Source organism: Triturus cristatus, chromosome 12 (assembly GCF_964204655.1).
Source record: "Triturus cristatus chromosome 12, aTriCri1.1, whole genome shotgun sequence".
Taxonomy (NCBI): domain Eukaryota; kingdom Metazoa; phylum Chordata; class Amphibia; order Caudata; family Salamandridae; genus Triturus; species Triturus cristatus.
The window spans coordinates 72566688-72585358 of record NC_140595.1 but is presented as its reverse complement, the minus strand read 5'-3'; the positions used below and the strand labels follow the sequence as shown (position 1 = coordinate 72585358).

General features: G+C 44.5%; 1 protein-coding gene across 2 annotated transcripts in view; it reads left to right on the top strand.

The window, feature by feature from the left end:
* Window positions 1-6475: 6475 nt before the first annotated feature.
* LOC146772550 (TRPM8 channel-associated factor homolog) overlaps window positions 6476-18671 on the top strand; it is a 31349-nt gene continuing 19153 nt past the window's right edge. The window contains exons 1-5 of one of the 2 annotated variants that reach the window (XM_085639600.1): window positions 6476-6742; window positions 7179-7236; window positions 10819-11454; window positions 16956-17947; window positions 18262-18356. In XM_085639600.1, the coding sequence (XP_085495726.1) occupies window positions 10838-11454; window positions 16956-17947; window positions 18262-18356 (1704 nt within the window). In that variant the 5' untranslated portion in view covers window positions 6476-6742; window positions 7179-7236; window positions 10819-10837. The remainder of the gene's footprint in view (window positions 6743-7178; window positions 7237-10818; window positions 11455-16955; window positions 17948-18261; window positions 18357-18671) is intronic. The other variant, XM_085639599.1, reaches the window with a different exon arrangement.

The window sequence follows — 18671 nt, the reverse complement described above, 5'->3', positions numbered from 1 at the left end:
AGTCATTCATACCACAATATGCAGAACGTACTGAAAACATTTAACATTTAACATTTACCTGAACAATCAATAATGATGATGATCTAAGGAAAACTTAAATCACTAAACATAATACTCGACATTAACTGAATTATATGCTTGATATACTGCTAAACAGTACAGATACACTGCTGAAACAGTGCAGACCGGATTTGTGTACCCAAACCCGTCTTGACCGGCACAAACTATGTGCACGTCAGAAAGCCTCCCCAGTAATGGTACTCACCGGGTAGCTCGGAAACGGAAGGCCTCGGAAACTGGACTGAACTTGAACCGGACTGGACTCGACTCGAACACTACGGAGACTGGACTCGACTTGGGACTTCGGAAACTGGTGGGCCTCTGTATACCTCGGATCTTGCTCTCTCAGCTAGGCTCTGGTCGGGATACTTCGCACTTCTCACCGCCTCGTCTGGGTGTTGATCGCAGCCTCAGTCGCCCCCGCTTGACCGGAGGGAGATACAGGAAATCCTGCTGGTACGCGTTATTGTCCGTCCAGCTGTGGCAGGAGACCGGGCCTGCAACTCACCGCCGGCGCGTGAGATGAGAAAGTGTCCCTGTTCGGGCGCCATTCATGTGGTAAATAATTTAATTACCGGGACTTAATTTGGTACAGAAACATAATAAAACAGCTCAGTAAATAAGAGGCAGAATCCGTGGTATTAGAGGTTCGGAATGGGCTTTATTCCAATGATCGATTATAATCGGTTGCTCCAAGTTCCGTCACCACGAAGGTTCAGGAAGTGAAGTACATACTTTATTGACACGAAGTGATTTTTATAGAACATACATTAAAATGAAACGAATGCAGTAGGCGTAACAATTGATAAGGAAAATGACGATTCATATGCGTAACCGAAAATGGGTGTAATAAGGAGTAAAAAGGAACATAATTGGTTATGATGTCATATATAGGTGGATCTATAAGATAATACTTGGCATAGATGCGCGCGCAGCAGCATGACGTGTGATTGACGTGCAACTAGGGGGTGAAGGGGACTTGACGTTTAGCTCTACATGTGGAGACGAAAAGTCTGGGGGGTCAAGTCAACCTAATCCCAAATCATATCTAACATCCTATGTTTAAAGAACTATGTTATCCACAAAAGAAGGACTCTCGGACAGAATCTATTCTATACTGACTGTGCGTGCGTGTACAAGCGTCTAAGTGTCTACACTAAATGCGAGGGGGTAGGAATATTCCATGGTAACAGGACTATGAATTACTTGCATAAAGACAGAGAAGCCGAGCCATTGCTCGGTAGCTGGAAGGAATGTTTACTTAAACTACTAGACAGGAATGCATCGGCTGAGGGGCGAAGCAGATAACTCGAAGGTGAAATACAGTTCTTGGCAGAGAATAGGCTGATGTCAGGCTTCGTGAGCCGCGCAGAGAATGAGACAAAGTTCATGGTCACGGATGCAGGCTCAGACTGGAGCTTTCAGAGGCAGAAGGCAAGAAGAGTTCGATGACAGAATCAGGGCCTACTTGCCTGGACTGTAAAATGTCATAAGTGAACCATATAAAGCCGGTGGCCTTTCATACTTAAGAATGGAATATCCGGCCTATTCATGGCGGATCTGACAGAGGACATGTTGATGGTGGACGCACATGTGTTTGCGTCTTCATAACTGGAACTGGAGGGAACATACATGTACTTGTAACATGCACATGGAACCATTGGGGTCCAAGATAGGGGACATAACTGACCAGAAAAATCCATATTTCCACACCTTGGAGAGTTTCCTGACCACCCCCTGCATTTTTCTCATGGCGGCTTGCGCCTTGCGACTATCCTGACGCGTTTCTTCCCTATGGGCTAGGATGGCCTGGTGTATAACCTCTAGCGTAGGAGGGGTATTACCAGTTACCGGGGGAGTTTACCCGAGAGTGGGGTAGCGGATGAATAGTCCCAGCTTAAATCTTTCCCTCCTTGATCTTGTATCTCTGATTGTGCCTTAGGTTTCTTGGTTATAGTGGGGAGGTTTTGATCAGTGCCCTCATGATCCGAACCAAATTACTCCCCCCTAATGATGAACTACGATCATCACCATCCTCAGACCACTCAGCCTCTTCGGAGACAGAAAAAAAACAGTCACTGGGCTCCTTATCCTTATCCAGATCCAATCTGTCATTATCTCCTCCTGGAATATCCCCCCCACGTCGTATCACCAGCCCCCTACATTGAGGTAGATTGTTGTAACCCCCTCTCAGCTGTAGCTCCTTCAAAAATAGAAGTCGTGTCCAGATTCTTATTGTTAATGTCTAAATCTTGTAGTGCCCCCAAAGATGCCATAGAGGGGGCTAGTAGTGGGGGGGACCCCTCACGGCCAATACTGCAGCCATTACCGTTATTACTGAGGGCGGCTTCTACCATAAGTGTAACAGCCTCGCCTTGTCCAAAATCCCTAGTGATTGAGTTACATTCATCAGTGCCCAGGGTGTCTTGAGAAACTCCTTTGGCCCTGTCCGGGCTCACCTCCTCATTCCGCTTCCTTCTTGCATTTTTCTCCATGTTCAGGCCCCCAGCCACCTCCGCTAGCTGCTCCCTGCCACGCATCAGCATGTCGACCACTGAAGAGCCTGCTGGGCGGTTCTTCCCGGGGATCACGCCTCTCCCCCTCCTCGGCTGATCCGGTGTGCGCGTCTGCCGAGGTTCACTCGGGGCTTGTTCCGGGCCGCTCTGTCCCAACACTGAAGCACCCGTGGCAGGCTCACCACGCAGCCTTCGCACCGCTGCGGCCGTCTTGGAGCCTGCGGCGTTCGCCACTTTCGAGGCCATTTTCGGAGCCATAACACTCCACAAGCCCAGATTTGCCAGGTGAGACAGGAACTTCAGGATGGAGCGCCTAACTATCCGGAGCCCAAGATTTATAGCAAGTGCCCAAAGTCTTTTACGGGAGTTCCAGGGCCCCATGTAGTAATATATAGTATAAGGCAGTATAGTGGGGTGATTTCCAGCTCAGGGGGGGGCTTGACATCAAGACCAGACCCAGATCGACATCGCTAGTGCTGCACTCGGCCTCTAACCGGCCGCCATCTTGTCTCTGTCATTTGCTCACTGTGCTGTTTAGGGCCTCCGGTCCTGACATAGAATTAAAAATTTGCGAACATTCGTGACAAGAATTTTCAATTCTATTAAGGACACGGAGGCGAGGATTATCCCACCCAAAATGTCACGATTCCGTCCCAGGTCCAATACTCCTCAGGATTCGGGTGATGCTATAGGGGGTCCACCTCTCGACGTCCCCAACTCCTGCACTAAAGGCACGGAAGGTTGGAGCAATCAAGCGAGGGAAGGGAAGGATGGGGACAGCAGGGATTAGAACCTGTAAAGAAATACAAACATAGAAATAACACTGTACATTGACATGCCTGAAATAAGGCTACACTCAGTAATTCTCGCTAAGATCTCCAATGATCTATTTTAGTGAACTTCAATATTGCGCCATAAACAAGCCCACACCTAAATCAGGCTCATACCATGCAACTCGCAAAACATACAGGCACCTCCCAACAGGGTAACTTCCTCTATGGGATAATGCCCTCGTGAAAGGTTAAGAGCGAAAGCAAAATTTCATACGGTTTCTAGAGTTTCACCCAGAGTTGTTTAGACAGTCTCGTTTGTGGCGTATGAAATCAAAACAAAAAGGAAAGTTGCAATGTCGATCATGTAATACCAACAAAGCGGGGCTCCTGGCTTAAAGGCATGAACCTTTGATTACTATGAACCTTAATTAGTCTGTATGGTGAGTCCTAGGAAGTCCGCAACAATTGCCTCACCGCTTTCTCCGGATCCCAGCTTCTATTTACTTATCCACCTTTACTCAAAGCACCCAAGCTTCGGGAAGCGAGGGTAAGGACACAAAAACGGGTAAGAGTTACACCCCCAAATGCACCTGTGATATCGTTCACTGCTTTGCCAGAGACTATGGCGATCAGAATGTACCACGTCCCCAAAAGGCTCACTCCCCCCCTGGGAGAAGTGAGCTCCGGTGCCGATACCTGACGGTGCTTCTAAGACTGAAGAAAGAACCCGGCTGAGTCTTGCACGCCGATCCTCGCGTGCTCGTCAAAACGTCTCGTTTTCCGCTTTCTCCGAAAAGACGATGGAGGGTTTCCAGGCACCCTGCCAGGAACAAAACTACCCTTCGCCAATGCAGGGAGGGAAGAACTCGATGAGGCTCTCAATAAACTTCGGTGAACGGGTTCGGGAAACACGGAACTCGTTTGTCCTGAATTACGCACAGCGTCGGGTGTGCGTCGTCTCTATTTATTCCTGCAGCTCCTCCCACTCTATTTCCGGGTAGTCTGGGACTTGTAGTTGATGCAGGCGCGCTATGCCTGCTTCCTGACACAAAAACTGTGATGCATTATATGATATGTAATTGATCCATAATGATGTTTATACTGCATATGTCTTCTTTCTCCCACCCTTTTTTTTCGACATTGTTGATGTTTCGTCTTTTGATGTTGGACAGCTATTACGGAGTAGTCCTTTACTATTTCAGGTGCAGATAATAAGTAAAGGCCTGTCTACTCGTGCTGCTGAGGTTATACAGTTCTTTTTGTTCCCACTCAGTTGGAGTTCCTGGGCGGCGTCCCGGTTCAAAGGACAGCCCCGTTGGGTCTTCAAGTTTTGATGGTTTGGAGAAACTCTCATCCGCCGGTTGGTTTTCAAGAACAGAGCGTGCATGGACTTAACTACTATGGTGACAACAGGCGCGCAACACCCATTGGACTTGAAGGGCTTCAGCCCCCCCCGTCGTGTGTGGCAGCCCGGGATGAGACAGCTTCCCGGGCAGACACACTGCCGCACCCGAGCACTTCACAGGTCTTTAAAAGATCATTTGCATGTTAATGAGGCCTTGCTGTTGTTTCACCCCTTCTACGAGCCCCTACAGCTCCATTCTGCCTATTGCTCACCCCTTCTAAGAGCCCCTCCAGCTCCACTCTGCCTATTGCTTAAAGTTTCAGCCCCCCCGAAAAAATTTCTTAGCCCCCCCCTCAAACAATTTGGCTCTAGTTGCGCCTCTGGGTTTCAGCCCCCCCCCCCGAAATTTTTTCTTAGCCCCCCCCCCGCCTCCCCCCCCCGAAATTTGGCTCTAGTTGCGCCTCTGGGTGACAAAGAAAGAGGACACTATGGTTGTGCTTATTCCTTATATATCACGATACTCTATGGTTGGTCACGTGATTTTTTTATTGTATTTTCATTGGCTGCTGAGCTCCTAGAGTGAAGAAATGAGAAGCATAATCCTCGCCTCCGTGTCCTTAATAGAATTGAAAATTCTTGTCACGAATGCTCGCAAATTTTTAATTCTACATCTGTCATAAGGTGCAGTTGTAGTAGTAAAAGTGTTTTTCATTTGTATTTGGCTACGCCCCCTATAATTGATTGAATCGCCCCTTAATCTTGAGAGAACACATTTTGCACAAGCGCAATCTGTATTACAGACTGGGCTGCAGAAAAATCTGCAGGGCCGCTAAGGCGGTGCGCAAACTCACATTGCACCCCTGGGGTACCTACTGGAAATACAGCTTCCGGTGCTAGGATTACCACCTTTCTCAGAAGAAATATTACCTAGTTGTATAGGTTATGAATTTCAGGAAGGACGAAGATCTGGTGCTTGAAGCAGAAGTGTCTCATTTTGAACTGGAATATCTCGAAGTAATGCCATTGGTGGAAACCACAATATCTTAGGGGGTGTTTTTTTCCCCATATTTCCCTATTTCCTTCTTATTGGGAGGTCCATAGGTCGGAACTGAGGATAATGCGATACTGCTACATGGTTTCTCCCATTCCAAACTGGAGAACTCTAAATCTTGCATATGTTTTACGTACACAAATTTCACCAGACTTAACCCAGCAGAATTTGACGTGCAAAAAATTATGGGCCAGTGCAAAATACACTTACTGCCTGTTGGCACCAAACCTCCCAGAAATTCAGAACCGCAGCCCTAAAGTATTACAATCCCATATAGTATTATGTATCACGGAACGCTTACCCTTACTCTAAGAATCATTTATGAAGAGTTAAGACAACTGTAAACTAAACTTTTGAAGTGAGTTCTTCACTCATTTTGTTTTATACTCATATTTCACTGGGGAAAATTACTGGCCTTGGTAAATTTTCCTCATTTTTATTTTCAGGGAAGGACAAAAAACACAGCTTCAAATGCTGGCCAGGTGACAACTCTCCCAGGTGGAAGGGTGCCCAGACCAGTTCCACTGGCAGAGACGAAGGGGTGAACAGTGACAACCTGTCTTAGCTGTTTTGCTGTACAACACCCCGTTTCAGGTAATGGTGCCCGCATTCCTAAAGCCGCGGCCTCAGCTCTCGGATGGGCCGGGCCAGACATGGGCGTGTGAGGCTGGGAGTGTTTGCCCTGGCCGGCTCTGCAGGGCTCCGACAGTGAAGTCATTCTCCCTCGGCGCCGAGGGTGGGGTCCCGGCTACCTCCCTTCCTCACAGCAGCCCTTCTGTCCTGTTTCCCTAATCCCTGCAGGATGTAGTGCGGTTTCTGACTCAGAAAGTAGCTGAAACGGGTTTGACACCTGGGGGGACCACAACTCCCAGAGATCTGTGCGAGCGTTCTTCTCTGCGTGCGATTGGCAGATAGAAGAACAGGGCTGCCCAGACCCATCAGCAAGAGAGGAAGAGAATACTCGTGTGACACAGACACGGAGGGAAGAGCCTGGCAGGTAAGCTGCTTGATTTCTCTGCATTTTGCACGTTTACTGTTGACGATCAGTGCTTCAAAAATGTCACACATAAGGAGCTTTCAGGAAAGGGCGGTGGCATTATCAACCCTTTATTGTCTGGAGGGAGTAACTGTGGTTTGGTGTCTGCACCAAAACTTTAGAAGGGAAAGAAAACGACGTAAGAGCTCGCTCTTAATCTTAAACACGGCAAGGTGTTTCATGTCTCGTTTTTTAAAATTATTATTGACATGAGCTATTTGTAAAATCGTCATAACAATTACTAGTATATTTTTATTAACGTATTGCAGTTTAGTGATGACTGAAAGATGCCAGCTGCTAGAGCCAGGGGAAAGGCAGGACGCAGAGTGGAATTGAAGTTGGAGTTAAAGTATTAAAATGTAACCCTGCTTTTTCTATGTGTGCTTTCTATTTCTAGATGATATAAGCTGACAGGAGATATTTATGGCAGCATGTTAACTTTTCCACATGTTTAGGTAATTATCGGAACCATAGATTCTCGCTGCCTTAAACATTATGAGCAACCGCATTTTTTTTATTTGACTTGTATTAAACTGATATTAACATTTATTTTGTCACAAATATCTGTTTTTTGAGTGTTAAATTTTGCACTAGAAATTCTACTTTCATTCTTCACGTTGAAACAACCTATCTCTTTCAAACGAAAGATCAACTCACCAAGGTGATTGTCTCATGATGTGTATTATAAGGATTAAAGTACACCCCACAGTACATTTAAAGGAAATTGCAAGTCACCTCAGAGTTCTGAGGCCTTATAAAGGAACTCAGCATGGGGTCTCTTTTCTCTATATGGTCACAGGACTCCTCAGTGACTTTCAGTATGCTTATAATGTATGAGAGGGGTTTCTTTACCCCATACATAAAGTGACTGATTAATTAGCAGAAGAACATCAAACAATTGTTTTTGGAACCAAGGGCTTTGAGCAAAGCTCACCTTTTAACTTTATTGTATAATAATATTGATGTTAAAGCTTTGCATTATAAATGACGCTTCTTACCACATTTCTGCGTTGTCTTAGTGCTGTTAATAAAAGGTGTTACTGCTACCGAATTTAATGGTACCGCTTTATAAGCCGACCTCAGAAGGATGTAACACTGAATTGTCCGTGCTGGAATTCAGACTCCTGACCTGAAGTTTACTTACTGAGTCATTTGGTTAAATTAAAAAGATGCACCCACAAATCCCAACTATGTGTTCATATTTTACTTAACAAGAATGTATACGTTTGATTAATTCAAATGTATTATTTCATCATAAATCACTGAGTCGTGGTCATTTGAATAGTCAACACAGAGAGTCAGTTCAGTTTTTGAATCTGTGTTGTCTGAAGGCTGCTCTTGAGATAATGAATGACAGAATTAATACTCTGATCGTGAAAAGTGGTTTTAAGGTAATTTGGACATTAAACTAGGCAGATATGAAGAAAAAAATGCATGAAAATGTCCAGATGTTCAAGATTGCGAGACAATGTGCACCAGACATATCTTAAATGTAGAAGAAATCGATTTAATACCTTAAAAATACAACTCTGACGAATGTATATTCCTGGGGATTTGCCAACTTTTGACAGAAGAGTTAGTTCCATGTGTAATCCTCTGCAAACAAGCATTGGCAAGTCCAACAGCTCTGGCCTTTACAGGCGTACCGTTTTTTCTTTGCAAACATATGGCATATGCAAAGCAACTTCCAACACCTATAAATGTGAAGCAATATCCCAGCAGCCATGCACAGCAGGCAGTATTAAACTCGAATGTTGAAACCTTTGCATAAGGGTTTGGATGGGAGAAGTGGCACGCGAAGCTGGCTGGGAAATCTCTGACATGCCTGGTGATGGAATTCTTGTCACAGATGTCTGTAACATTCACCCTAAGTTTAAAATAAATGTAGGACAGTGGCGAATATATAACATAATTTAATAAAAAATAAAAATCAATGATCTCAACTAGGAGTCCCTACACCATGGATTAGGCAGATTGAAGCAAAACAGGTAGCCGGCAGGAAACTGAAGGCTTTAACATCAAACGAGGTGTCTTGTACTACCAACAGATAATGGGTGTTTATTTTTCCAGACTTTATCAACCTGGAGAGGATCATTAGACCACTGAGCCATCAAACCACCATATACTGTGCTCAGGGTATTTTGCACTAGGTTTCACAAGCTCGTGTCAGGCCATTGCTAAAACTGTAATTGGTGCTACAACTAGGAAATCCATTTTGCACCATTATTTTATGAGCGCTGGCATCAGCCACTCAGGAGAGGAACCCGTGGGCTTCTACCGGAAGCGTAAGTAGGCAGGCGTAAAGTGTGTTCTGGGTTTTAGGCAACCTTAGGCAGGAACCCCAGGTAAGACTGAAGGATGGTGTCTCATATGACATACAACCACTTGGCAAGTGTGACTTTCCATTGTAGTAAACTGGCAAGGAACTAGCCTCCGGTTCCTTTCTTTATCCAAGCTTTTTATCTTTTTGAATGTGGTTCTATCTGGCATTTGACCTTACATTTAATTAGAGGGTGTGAAACAGCCAAGGTGCACTTTATTCCTACAATGCACTCTGTAGTATTTGTTTTAGATTTGCAGGTGTGTACTTTACGTAAAAATAATGTCTAAATACACCGGTGGAGCAGATTTGGGGTACTGGGCAGGTTTTGTTAATGGGTTTATATTGTGCATTAGTGTTTCATAAAAACTAATTTAAAGAGAAAAAAAATCCCTGAGGGCTAGGAGTGCTCAGAACTGTTTCTCAAAGTCGTCTTTTTCTCGTAGAACCAGTGGTGCGAGTCCTGTCGTGTCCTGAGGAAAGGCTCAGAATAATGAAGCGCATAGATGATTACTGTTGAGCTGTTCAGCGCCTTGAGGCAGCCCGGGGGTGCCATAAGCACTGTATAATTAACAATTCCATGACGTGGCGTGTGATATTGCGCCAATGGCTTTCCAATCTGAGTGTGTGATGTAGATCATAACAATACCTTACTGGCAGCTTCACCTACAGTGCTCTGCCTAGAACAGATTAACAGGGGTTAAAACTGTGCTCTCATGGTGAGGATTTGCCCCGAAGCAGACTTTCGTTATTCAATAAATATTTTGTTGGGTGGCGCAGGGTATGTCGGCGCACGCCTACGCCCATTCAAGGGAAGAATATTTGAAATTAGGTAGAAAAGCAGGTGAGACAATGGACACCAAACAAATGCAGAAACATGACACGCAATAGGGTTTCCATGATGGACCGCAGGTGTTTCAAGAAATAACATTTGCATTCGAAGGGTGCGTAGAGTTTTTTTTTAAATCCATGGCCTTAGTGCACAAGGCGTTCAGTAGAAGACTCCGGGCCTTATTTAGATATCAGTAGATGCGTTACTCCATCACAAAGGTGCCGGATATCTCGCCAGTCGAAATGTAAATCCCATAGGATATAATAGGATATATATTTCGGCCGACAGGATATCCGTCACGGTTTTGAAGGAGTAACCCAGCCGCGGAAATCTAAATCAAGGCCTCTGTCCTTCATCGCCCTCAAATTTCCATGGGTGAAGGCTGTAGAAACCTACAATCCATGCTCAACACCTACTTCCTGCTACCAGTCCCACCTCCCCGATCAGCCTCTCGAGGTGAAAGAGTACCCTCAGAAGGCAGCCTCCGAGCGTTGGGTCTCCGGCCTCCACACTTACGTGTTAAGTCAGATGACCATTCTTGACCGAAGATGCTAATGCTTGGCATTTAACCAGTCAGTCTCTCCTAATATTGTTAATCAAGTTGTCTTTAATTCTACACTGCCAAGAAGCTTAGGCATTTGTGTTCTAATAAATTTACTTCACACAAACATTAAAATAATTTAATCAAGTTAAAAACATTTAACTTACTTTGTGAACCTTGAGTAATATTTTTGTTTGGTGAGGCAAGAACTCACCATTCCTGTAACCATGCAAGTTGAATTTTCCTTCATTCTTCTGTTTAGAATCTGTTGTTGTTACTACCCTATAACAATGATGTTCTCCGCTTCCAATCAAAAGTGATCTTGTTTTTCTTCTGAATTGCAGATAACAAATTTCTTCAAACATGAGTCCTTCAGAAGCATTCAACAGATTGGTGGCTGGAGTCGATGTACTGGATTTCACGGTGAAGGATTCCCCATGTGATCTGCTGCTCTCGGGAGACAAGCCATTTCCATTGTTGGTGAACTCAAACGGTGAAGTTCTGGTTGCGGCCTCCTGGTACGGGAAAGGAAGGGTCCTGGTGCTTACCCATGATGACTACCTGAATAGTCCAAAGTTTGCCAAGCTCCTCCAGAACGCTGTCAGGTGGCTTCGGTCTTCTCCAGAAGCAGTGGTTGGTGTCCATTCGAGTCTAAATTTCCTGCTCCAATCTCTTACCAGTGGTGGCGTTCCTGCTCAGTCCAGTGAGAATTTCTCCGATACCTTCGGAGTGTACTGCATGAATGCCTACGATGACAGGCAAGCCGGTGATCTTGTTGCGTTTGTGAAGAGAGGTGGTGGGATCCTCATCGGGGGCCAGGCCTGGCAGTGGGCATCCTCACATGGTGCTGCAAATGTCATCCCCAACTTTCCTGGAAACCGCATCATCGGCGTGGCAGGGATTCACTTCACACCTAACAAAGGTGTGCAAGGGGTGTTCCCTGTCCCTAAAGAGATTCCTGCAGTAAAGCTGGTGATCCCGTGAGTACTGAATCCTAGCTCTGTGCATTTGAATGATCTTACATTCAATTTTATTTTAGGTTATAGATGACCTTGTGCTTCGGGCACTGTCTCTCATTTGGGGAGAGTCAACATGAATAGATGCAGATGTATTTGACCATGAGCTATTAGATCGTTTGAGAAAAATAAGTTATTTCTAGGCTCTCAATATATTTTGTATTTCAATCTTTAGGCATTATAATTTATCAAAAGTATTACATAATAATTGTTTATCTTAGAATGCTTTAAGGCTAAAGATTTGTTTTTTAAATAAATCTTTTTATTAGACAGTTGCTCAGTACATTCCAAACACATAATTACTAATAACAGCACAGCGCCTTCGGACATGGAGGCCTTGCTTCACAGCAGTTGCACATATTAGTAGACAATACATGGATTATTGGGTATGGATGGAAGCTCGTATAGCCTCACTGCTCAAACCACATTCCCTCCATCCCCGACCAAGCCCCAGATCTAGCCTTCATGAGTACCTGTATGTATCCCATTTGTCCCAAATGTTCTCGTATTTCTTAGGGCAACCTCAACCCTGGTAAATCACCCACTCCGCTTGTTGACACCAATCTAGATCATTCTTCCAGGTGCGTACCCCAAGCGTGGGCGACATTTCGCTTTGCCACCCCTGCTGCTAATGTTAGCCAAATCTTGGTGTACCTGGGCCAAGTGTTTTCCCCGGTAATACACAGCAACTGTCATCTAGCATCAAGTGGCACTGTTAGGCTCCTGACCTTAGTCATAACTTGCGCCACCCCCCTCCAGTATATTTGGATCACAGGGCGTTCCCAGAAGAAATGAAAAAAAGGAGCCCACCGTGCTGCATCCCCGGGCACAGAGAGTTGCATCACATCAGCCCAAGCGATGCCACAGAGACCTGGAATAATAGGATTTGTGCACTATCCGCAACTGTATGAGGCAGAAGCGGGCACATATGGCCACCTCCCTAGGGCCGTGCAAAGCCTCCGCCCAGTAGTCATCCTCATTCAGTTCCACGTCAACCTCCCGCAAGGAGCGTAGCAGATCCGGGGAGTTATTCATTATTTCCTTATAAACCAGTGTGATTGCCTTGGCTGGCATAGGGTCTAGCAACAGTCGTTCCTCCAGAAGGGAAGACTCAGGAAACTGTTTCCCCCTCCGGCATGGACACTGCAATGCGTGCTTCAATTGCAAATATCGAAACTGTTCCCCTGCTCCTCGAATGTCAGTGAAGCACCCCCCCTCCAAATATCTCCAAGGCAATTGATACCAATCAGTCCCCACTTAAGGAAACCTTTATCTGTCAGCCTGCCATCCCAGCCCAAGTTTTTGTTTGCATCATTCCACGCTGTGCCACCTTCTGAGTGTGGTGTGGCAGCGACTTAGTCTGCTTCTTATTATATAGGATCGAGGGGTAGCCCTGACCACCCATGGCCTCCTGATCAACTTGGTAGGCAGGTTTGTCTGTATCTCCAAATACCAAATGTCATTGATCGTCACCAGCTGGGCAGCCCAATAATAGACTCAGATGTAAGGCACAGCCAAGCCCCCCTCGACTACCGACCTTTGTGGATTTTATTTCTTATCATAAAATGCCTTGGGGCTACGTCAGTGTCATATTGTGGTGCTTGAAATTTGGCAACCCTCTGTCCTGGCTCTGTTTACTTTTTAGAGGCAACTGCCTACCATCATTATTTGACTTTCAGACTTTATGATGTCATCTTGGCGGGCGAGTGACTTATCTCTATCCCTTGCGCTCAATTAGAGTCCCAGCCTTGTTTACTGGTGTTCCCTCAGCCCTATCTGCCTTTCAGAATACCCGACATGTCACTGACTCTCCAGTCCCAGTGGGCCTTTCAACAGTCTATATGAATTGTGAGTGCCTGTGCACTGGCTCTCCTCTCACAAAGATAACAGACTTTCAGAGACTGAAGTGTGACTCTCTTTCACCAACCCATGTGTGGAACAAGTGAATGACTCCTCTTCCCTGGCACTAACTTTCTTTTAGAGGTCAGAAAGCATGAATTTTTGTATCAGCCTCGCAAACCTAACTCTAACAGACGTCTCATGGGGATCCAGCTCTATCGGTCAGACACATAGCTGTCCCCGACACAATCCTACGGTTTCCCAAGAGTGACCTTAATCATGGCTTCATCTTCCATTTTGAGACTTGATGGAGATCAGTATTCAAGAAATTGAATGATTACAGACCCTAAGGAGCCAAGGGAGATTGTTGCATATCTGGGTTCCCACTGGGAGTCGTATATTTGATTTTGTCCTCATGGATATAATCGCAGGACACTCAAAATTTGTTAATTGGAAAACTATTGTTCGTGAAATTATGAGAGAAAAGAAATGTGGGCCATCCTGTGGAAAATCATATTGAGAAATGAAATAGGCACAAGAGGAGCACAATTTATTTACTTTGGCCCTTTTCAGATTTTTTGTAAAGATCCCAGGAAGACTGAGGGAGGAGGTAGAAGGAGCAAATAAGTTAGGGCGATTTCATTTTGCCCCCTAAATATTTTCTTATTTTTTCAGCCCTGTTTGTTTCGGCCGCACAGCATCACTAAACTGCTTATAGGTGCACGAGATACTGTAAAAGAAGGAGAACCATCAGGAAGAATGTGTAGGTTTTCAAGTCTTTCCAAAGGCCAGGCGCGGTAGCTAGGGCGGCTCTTCCACAGGCGAGATCCTGCCACTAAGTAGCATCCATCACCTCTAGATGGTGGAACACAGAGGCCAGGGGTGAATATCTGTGTATTTTGTCTTTTAGGTAGGTGGGTGCTGAGCCACTGAGCCATGTGAAGGTGAGGATGGGGATCTTGAAAGTGGTCCTGTCTTTGACTGACTGCTAGTGGCAATATCTGCAATCTGTTTTTTGGGGAGTATGCCTGTGTTTCGTACATTTCTAGTGTGTTGACTCTAGCAGTAAATTGTTGTCTCCCCAAGTGACCTGCCTCCTTTTCCGTTGACGTTCTGAATGTTAAGATGTAAGTGGAAAGGCAAGGTTGGTATTGGTACACCTCACATGAAGGACGCGATTAAGGACTTTTGGAACAAAGAACAGTCAGCAGCTTTGATAGCGCAACATTGATAATCAAACGCAGTGATAATAAACAGAATGAATTGGGTCAAAAGAATAATGGGGCAGAAGAAAGACTAAAGGACCACGTATGAGGGCTCAGTCACATGGCCATCGGTGCCTAAATCTGTTTGAAAGCTCATAGTAGTAGAGTCGACTGCAAGAGATAGGACCGTAAATATTCTGGTCATAGTGAGGAGGAAGAGGTAGCAGGGGAGGGAAGTGAGTAGAGACCGGGGAATACAAATAGAATGTTAAGAAATACAGAGTGCAAGCAGGAGGAGAATCATGAATGAGTTGCAGGTACTCCTTGTGCAACAGAGATGAGAGGATATGCATGTGAAGGAGGGATATAAACTGGAGACAAGAACAGAAAGTTATTAAGCAAGAGACAGACTCAGTGGAAGATTAATAAATGACATATCAGCTAAGAGTTCAATAGAGTTATGTAAGTTGTAGCTATGTGGTGGTTTTATATTAATAGGTAGGTGAAAAGAGCTTGCCATGGTGGTGTGAATAGATTAGAACTCTATTGAATGTGTGCTACCCTCAAGGAATAGATTCCAAATTGTTATTCCACAACAAATAGGGAGAAGTATTGAAAGGCAGACTTTACATGCATATGACAAATGGTGAGAAAGTGATAAATCTTACATACAGTATGACTGTTTCTCATTGATGATGTTGCAAATTTTAGAAGTACTCCATTAGTATATATTGTCAGACTAGATTATTTGTAGCATTCACCCTATTACAAAATCAAAAATCTTATAGACGTCTAAGGGTCAGACATACTGTATATCATTAGACTTATTTTTATTTTGGCACCATATTGATGCAGAAAATGACCCATATGTTCGTCATCTTACATAATGACATCCTTAAGAAAGTGAAGATGGATTCTAAAAATACATTAGGTTAAGTATTCACTTGATACACTTTATTTTGTGTTAATTAAGGACTTACACAAATATTGGTTTGTGTTAGTGGCAATTGCTAACTTACAACAATGACAGAGACTCTTGGGGAGATGGGGTGTCAAAAATAGTGTTGTTTGGCCCTACTGGTGAATACATTTTCACGTATTAAACATCTTTAAAGCACGGACTAAGACCCATTTCTTTGATGATAACTCTAGTTAACTCTCACGTGGAGTATGCAGTTTAGCAAATGGTACCCATATGGCGTTAGCTCAACCATTGGCAATAAGCAGTGCATATTAAAATAATCTATAGTAATGGCTGAAGTGTATTTTGATTTGGGTGATGTGAAAATTCACTTCACGGAGGGATGTTAAAGCAATGTACTGTGGGAAGCATTTTAAATATTTGAGTATCCTTCCAGATACAAAATTGCAGAGGGAAGCAAGAAAATGAAAATTAGCATAATGAGTGAAATAAAATGAAATTGAGATTTATAACTTACACTAATACCCGAGGGTGTCTAGGCGCGGCGATCTTGCTGAATTAGCTAACCAGAAAGGGAAGATCAAAAAGTGCATTCAGTCTAAATATTAAACAGCCAAGTTTTTAAAACTTTGCGGAATGCCAAGGCTGCCTTGAAATTTTTCATTTTTGGACTTAGGTCTGAGAATGATATTGACCAAAACCTATAAAATTGAATAATGCGCGGCTACAAAATGGATGCCCAGTGTGGTTTCATGAGGCGATATAGAATGTACATTTTGGAAGAGTACTTTGGGATGTAGTACTTCGGTTCCTTTTGAGTTCATCTAGAGATTGGTGAACCAGCTCAGCATATCTGTATGTGTACAGTCTTGATATCTTCTAAATTATTATCAAAACTCCAACTCAGCACTTTTAAAGAGTGTAAGAAAAGGTCTCAGTTCTCAGTAAACTGGAAAGGAACAAGAATCTTTAATTACCTGTAGTACAATAGAGATAACAGAAAATATAGTTGACTCACCTTAGAGTATGTTCAAATCAAATTTGAAAAACACCTTAGAATACAGCTATAGAATTAAATAAGGGCAGTTAGACTTGCATGGGCCTATATCCCATGGAAAGAGTAGTGTGTGTTCAAAAAAATAAAAAGAAACATGTTTAAATTTACAACCAAATCTATGTATTTTTTTATGGAATTGAAAGAAGCAATATGACCAGAATGAGATGCTATGTAAATTCCTGAAGATTGAAAAGAATTGGTTCTCTGTTTGTATAAATGTGTTGTCTAATCAATTTCAGAAAGTGATGACACTTTTGCGAAAATTAGCAAAGCATTATGTTTGATTATGCAGATTTTGAAATTGTTACTTTTTAAGTAGGCTTTTTCCAGGTATACTTATATTACTATTAACTGGAGTTTAGATGTGTATTGCTGAAATATTTATTAAAATCAACAATAAATTAAGTTTTTGATTGTCTGATTAGAATATGTTTTCCCATAGACATGGTGTTGATGCTACTCCAGACCTGAAGTATCTCTTTAATGGCGTGACTCATCTAAACATCAAGGGCAGTGCAGTCCCTTCAGAACTGTTAGTCCATGGGCAACTAGCCTTCCCCGTTGGACTCAGTGATTCCCATCAGTGCTTCATGGCAGCGGCACGGTATGGAAACGGACGGGTTCTGGTGACAACACATGAAGCATATCTGTCACACTCTCAGCTAAAGAAGTTCCTTCAGAACGCGGTTTCCTGGCTCGACAACAGGAGGAAGGGGAAGATCGGCATTGACAACAGCGTCAAAGGCCTCCATGGGCTTCTCAGTCAAGATGGTATTGCCAGTGAAATTTCTGGCTTGGTCCCAAACCTTAGCGTGTACTGCTGCAACGCCTACAGTGACCGTGATGCTGAGAAGCTCCATGAGTTTGTTGCGGAGGGAGGAGGGCTTCTGATTGGAGGCCATGCCTGGTGGTGGGCATCTCAAAACAAAGGAAAAAGCGCAATAGCGGACCATCCGGGCAACAAGATCCTAAATCGGTTCGGCATCAGCATCCTGCCGAGCACCATGAGTGGAGACAACTTCCCCGTTCTGTGTGCCGAGGAGGATAGCAAACACTACCACTTTCGGCACGCTCTCTTCCAGTTCCAGCAGCATATTCGCAACAAAGATGAACCAAGGGCACCGCTGACGTCCTGGCTTCAGAGGCTACGCCAGGATTGTGCCACCGTCATGAAGGTTCCAGTTGAGACGTGTCCCATGTTTGCACCCTTCCAGCGTGTCTTCCGACGGCTAGTCCACAAGGGTGGGATCCCGACAGCTTGCAAAGAGAATCCAGTGAAGAGCAAGTCCAAGGAGGCCATGCTGCTGGGCTTAGTGTGTGCCATCGATGATGCCAGCTCAGACGGTTGTTGCGCCAGCCAGTTGTTGCTGCAACAAGCCCCAGTGCCTCCTTCAGTGCCTCCGATCTCTCTGGCAATCAATGCAACCAATCCAGGTAAGACTTGCAAGCAGTAGATTAAGTTATTGATTTTACTGTGGAATCATTCTGGTCGCATGGTGCCTGGGTGTGTCTTCAAATGAGAAAGTAAGGAGTGAGAGTGGAAACAGAAGTTGGTGCAGAGAATACAGAGGAAAGAAAGAGAGAAGAAGGAGGATGCTACAGGGTTGTAGATGAAAAACAGCCAATACCAAGTATGTTCTTTTGCCTGTGTTTTGTGTGCAGATGTTGCTGCATGTTTGCCTTGGTAGCTGTGAATCTCTTTGTGAGTTTGTACCTCTTCTGAAGAAATGCTTCCTCTCTGCCTGCAGGCCCCGCTGCCTGGGTCAGCACAGCCCTCTACATTCCTCCTGCATGGACAGCCACAATTACTCTTCCATCAAATGTGGCAGGAAAAGGTCTTTCGGTAAGTTGCCCTTCCTTCAGGATATTTCACATTAACTTCAGTTCTCGACAGTATGCTATGTTGTATAATTTATATATGCACCAAAACATTGTGGGCTCAATTCACAAAGAGCCTCCGGAGTCATGGCGGAGGCTTCGAAGTCGTGGCGTTATCTCCGCCATGAGAATTCTCAAAGAAGAGATTCCGCTACGACTGTGGGCCTCCTCCACGACTCCCGAGGCTCCTTGTGAATCGGACCCTGAGAATACAACTATTGTGTTTTCAGGCTAACGCGCACTTGTGAATATCCCACCTATCGATGGGCCTGGCTCCTGG